Source organism: Protomyctophum bolini (assembly GCF_963924005.1).
Source record: "Protomyctophum bolini genome assembly, chromosome: 1".
Lineage (NCBI taxonomy): Eukaryota > Metazoa > Chordata > Actinopteri > Myctophiformes > Myctophidae > Protomyctophum > Protomyctophum bolini.
In genome coordinates this window covers 11,331,830-11,337,042 of record NC_137862.1, presented here as the reverse complement: position 1 = coordinate 11,337,042, position 5,213 = coordinate 11,331,830, and the positions used below count along the sequence as shown (strand labels likewise).

At 41.0% G+C, this 5,213-nt stretch overlaps 1 protein-coding gene across 1 annotated transcript in view; it reads left to right on the top strand.

Moving 5' to 3' along the window:
• Nucleotides 1–2,087: 2,087 nt before the first annotated feature.
• The window catches only part of slc12a1 (solute carrier family 12 member 1), a gene marked incomplete at both ends in the record, with an annotated part of 17,509 nt that continues 14,383 nt past the window's right edge, over nucleotides 2,088–5,213 (top strand). Inside the window, 4 exon segments of the mRNA XM_080762087.1 lie at nucleotides 2,088–2,390; nucleotides 4,206–4,349; nucleotides 4,909–4,965; nucleotides 4,967–4,985. Coding sequence (XP_080618213.1) covers nucleotides 2,088–2,390; nucleotides 4,206–4,349; nucleotides 4,909–4,965; nucleotides 4,967–4,985 — 523 coding nt within the window.

The window sequence follows — 5,213 nt, the reverse complement described above, 5'->3', positions numbered from 1 at the left end:
AACAGCCTGAACTTATTCTATATTACCCTAAATGCCAAACTCTCCTGTCTCATGCATTATTATTAAATTAAATTAATTAAATTTAAACTGAAGAATTGCTAGGCACAGCTACTGTAGGTGTTACTTACATTTCCAATGCTTGTGAGCTTGGTGTGCAGCCTGTCTATTCCACAATTTTTAGGCTACCCGCAGACAAATAATTGGGTCAAAACCAATTGGACCCTTCGGTTTTGGAATGCCCTTTTTAATTTAAGTTTGACATTATATATATTAGTGCATTAATGATACCATATCATCCTTTCTAAGTTGGTTATGAGGGGTTGGTCAATGATTAATGATTATATTATAAATCAATTAATTATACAACACTTATGAATAATGATTTACCAATAATCGAGTTTAAATGGGTCTTGTTGGGATATTCTTTTTTTTTAATCATATTGCATTGTTGATGAAGGTGTATTTCTTAATAATCTGATACGAATCTTAAACTGTATAAGAATAGTTTAAAAGAAATGTCTAGAGATGTGTGAATAGGACAGCTGAATTCACAGTTACCTGTAGTAATGAATTACTAATGCATTTTCATTGCATGCTATGACTTTGAAGCTCTCTGGATCAATTATATACCATAACACCTAATAAACATCGGACCATTGACTGTCACTTTTTTATCTGCAGTACAGGACACGTGCAGGAGTATATTTCTCCATACACAATACAGCCAAGGTCATATATGGGCTCATTAGCCTGCCATTCACTCAGGGTGCATAAATCACAGTGGGTGTATCAGTAATAAGGAAGTTTACCTGCTAAGAAGTCTTTTAAAGGCACTTCAGAAGTCATGTGGCTGGAGAGAAGTGCCTCCAGCATGTTCCTAGTGTAAACCATGGTCTCATATTAACCCACATTTGATCCCTTAATATATCTACATGTGCTGAACCAGTCAACCTTACCATCTCAATGCTTCCTATAAGGAGAGATGAGAGATAACGTTTTAAGTATATTATTTTTTCTTCTTTTTTGTTCTTCTTTTTTTTTATGTTGGGGGCAATTTAACCATTTGTGTATGGTTTCAGTAATGGTTGAAACTGGTCGGTCTTTATAGGGCTTTCTAATGTAACATTATGTCCTAAACCAATAACCATTATTTTGGCTTGAGGCAAGTCTGCCGCCCTGAAGAAAGCCCAAGTGCTTCTCATTTCATATTTGACTTTGTGAGCACTTTGCATTTTCCTGGAATTCTCATAACCGTGAGCATCCTGTATCTTCTGTTTTTGCAACGTTGTCATTGTGTTCTATAAATGCTATCTATTATGAAATCAGATGCTTTTACTGCCCACTACAAGTATAGCATGAGTTCACATTAACATTTTTGTGTCCCTAGTCATCATGACATATCATGCCTGAAGTAACCTTGAAACTTTTCCTGAAATCTTTCCGACTGCGTTTCTCCGTCAAGTGTAAACTTCCATGTGTCAGTTCCACGGATGATTCATAGAAAGTGGGACCCGTAGCCCTGAGAGAAGACTAACCATAGCCCCATAAAAACCACCACCACAGGACAACATGTGCTCTTTCCCTGCACTTCAGACAATAATATTAGTAATCAATTCTCCTGAGCTCAAGCAATGAGCATTTTTATCTCTTCTCTGGCGTTTATGACTTGGTTAATCGTTAAGCGCTTGCCTTTGTGTCCCCTGGGATGAAGCAAGGACATATTCTGACACCCCTCGTCCAGCTTCCTGAGGGTTGATCCATAGAGTTGGCCAATAGCTGCATGCCAGTGCGACAGTGCGTGGTCCGGGGACCTAGTGTATAAAGGCAGGGCATCAGGGCCAAACTCAAAACACAAAATGCGTTTGGCATACTGGTAGCAAATTCAATGACAGAGCTTCCACTTAACATAAGTCTGACCGGATATACCTTTTTTTTATTGATATATCTGCAGTAGCTCAGTATATTGGGTAAATCATACTGTAAGTGCCTGCACACCTTTGTAAAATCATTGGATGGTTTAGGACTAAAGACCCCAGAGCTGTTTTATCTCTGCTGATAGGATCTGAGAACCTCCTCCGGCATTCCTGATGGAGCAGTCTAATGGAGGAGGGAATGCCAACCTGGCATACGACAGGACTGGGGATGACCCTCCACACTACGAGGAGACCACATTCTCTGGCAACGGCAATGGCATCTCTAGTGGGGTGCACCGGACGGTGCGCCCCTCTGTTGGGGAGCACCGGACGGTGCGCCCCTCTGTGGCCAGTAAGTTTGGTCATGACACTCTGGACCGAGTGCCCAACATTGACTTCTACCGCAATGAAGGCAGCGTGAGCGGACGCCGGGAAGTCCGGCCGTCTCTGCAGGAGCTCCATGATGTCTTTCAGAAGGTGAGGTTCTGTGTGTGTGTGTGTGTGTGTGTGTGTGTGTGTGTGTGTGTGTGTGTGCGCGCAAGCTGGAGTCTGGACCTACAGTATCTAAGTGTGATACATTTCTACAGAGTCAGCACACTGCAAAATCCGGAGTGTTCATTTAACACTGACTGTGTAAAAATATCCATGCAAGGGTCCATCTTTACACTCTGAGTTTAATTTAAACTTTAGATTTTACAGCCTTGTGATTAATGACTATGCCCCGACATCTCAGGCTGTAGAATGTCCCAATTTCTGTACTCACACGGGCATGTGCCTTGTCTACTCTACTCCGTTTACAGAAAGTGCTTCGTACCTTTTTGTCTCAGACCATAGACATACTATAGCTCATTGATTTATCTCATACTTGGAATAGTTGTGCCTGGCATTGAGTGGACTCATTCAACATAGTTACCTGTAGACAAAGAGAAGAGGAGACGTGTTGTGTAATTATATACCTCATTAAAATGTTCGGTCCCTCTAATTCCATTGACTACAGTTAAACAATAATCAACCAACATATATTATACTCATAAACCTGAAAAACAAAGGAAGCTATAACTATGAATAAACCGAAAATTGACACACTTACCGCCGGTAGGTGTTTTATTGCACTGTCTATATTACACCTTTATACAGCTCTGTGTTGCAAGACATGAGGTTGTAGGTCATTGGTGCTTTATGGACTGAACTAGGCCAGACTTTAGCAATAAACACGATTTCAGATGTCCTGCATGACAAGACTGTATTTTCAAAAAATAGAGTATTGCACAAAGCTACCTCACACCATACCCCTGACCCCAAAAAGTATTTTGTTTGGTTTGGAACCAATGGTGTGGCATAGAGAAATTTTAAATGATACCTAGTACCTTCTATCACTATTTTGAGCACATCATTATATCAAATACACTTTGATGCCTTGTAGCTTGTAGTTTGGTTATTTTAGTTTAGTTAGATTAGTTTATTTAAAAAAATATATGTTTGTTTGTTTTAATAGGGCTTAATTGTTGAAGTGAATGAGGAGCATAATGTTGGATTCTATGTCAGTGACCTAAACACAAAACTCGTAGGTTAGGTTAGGCTGCATATTTTACATGTTTTAGTTTTGGCAACAAGGGAAAATATTTCAATAAAGTTAAGACATCAGAGAAAAAGTTTGAAAATCACTATGTAGCCTATTCCTAATCACTGATGCAGTGAGTTTACGTACTATCGCTGTGATCACTCTATCTTTTATCCAGTGGGAAGGAGATATGAGAGGTCACACTAACTGAGCACAGGAGTCAGGCTGGGGTGTAAGTCTGCCACTGTGCCACAAGGGGCCCGGAAGAAAATGACTTTCTACCGGCTTTGCACAACTAAGATTAGAAGCCCAGGCCTCACCCCACCATGGGCCAGTGTCGTCGCTCCCTATGCACTCCCAATCTGAAGTCTGGGCTTGTCAGTGACAGAAGACATTAATGTCAGAAAACAATCTGCATAAAATAATCTTAAGCTTGCTCATAAAGTCCTTCAAATGAAGCACAACTACACAATATGCTGAATATCAAAATAAAAATCACACTTGTGTGAAGTGAGGGGCGCTCTTATCATCATCATACATCATCACATTCCGGTCAATCACTTTCAGTGTCCTCACTTTTCTATCCTCACATTCCGTGCTCAGCCAATTAAATCATCGCTATGGGGTACACACAAACAATATAAACAATATTTGGGATGTTTCCTTTTCCTCTTCAGTGCTGCAGCTGCGTGCGTGTTGTTTAATTGGTACGTGCCTCTCTTCTTCTGCAGAATGGACCCATCTCCGTACCAGACACCGTGGAGGATTACGGAGAGGGGAGTGAAGGAACCCCCTCTGATGATGTGGAGTCTGCCGCCCCAAGCGAGGACAACAATACGGGGCTAGTAAAGTTTGGCTGGATAAAGGGTGTCCTGGTGAGTTTTAGGCCAGACCACAATGTCTTCTCCTGCTTTATAGGAGCATGGGTCTCGCTGGGTAACTGTGGCTCACCCAAGAGACAACCCCTGCACAATTTTAACCACATGAATCCTATCGTTCCTATTCTGGGGCAAGCATTTGGTGAAAATAGCAGATTTGCAAGCTTGTAGATTGACAATTTTCATCAAAGAGATTTGGTGTAGAGGGAGAAGAAGGCATATGGCAGAGCACAAGTGTTTTTTAACAGACGAGACGGTCCTGCAGATGTTTCATTACCACTAAAGCCAAAATAGATTACTTTTATTATTACAATTATTATTTTGTTTGTCTCTAGCTATCCCTCTGACCTTGGAAGTGTGTGAGATGCCTGCTAACAATTACGTACATCCCAGAGTTTCATCACCCTTTCAGATATAGAGATGCATGTTCAGTCCGCATTACATCTTGCTCCTCTCCCCCACCCTTATAAGTATTTAACGTTGAACATTGAACTTCACTGTAGACATTATTTGAGCCATGCATGTATACCCATGTATCTGTTATTGCCTTCAACAGGTGAGATGTATGCTGAACATCTGGGGGGTAATGCTGTTCATCCGTCTGTCCTGGGTGTTTTGGACAGGCAGGCTGGGGTGAGTGAGTGAGATTTACATAGTCCTGACTCCTACACCTACAGTATGTGTTTGCTACAGAAAGAGAGATAGGTATACGTTTTGTTAAGTTGAATGACATCATTACACGTTAGCTAGACTGAGTAACACAAAGATGCTGGCTGATGGTAAGAACTTCAATATTACTCAGGTCGAAGTGAGATTACTTGTGTTGAAAACTACTCAAGTACTACTACAACAACTGTCACA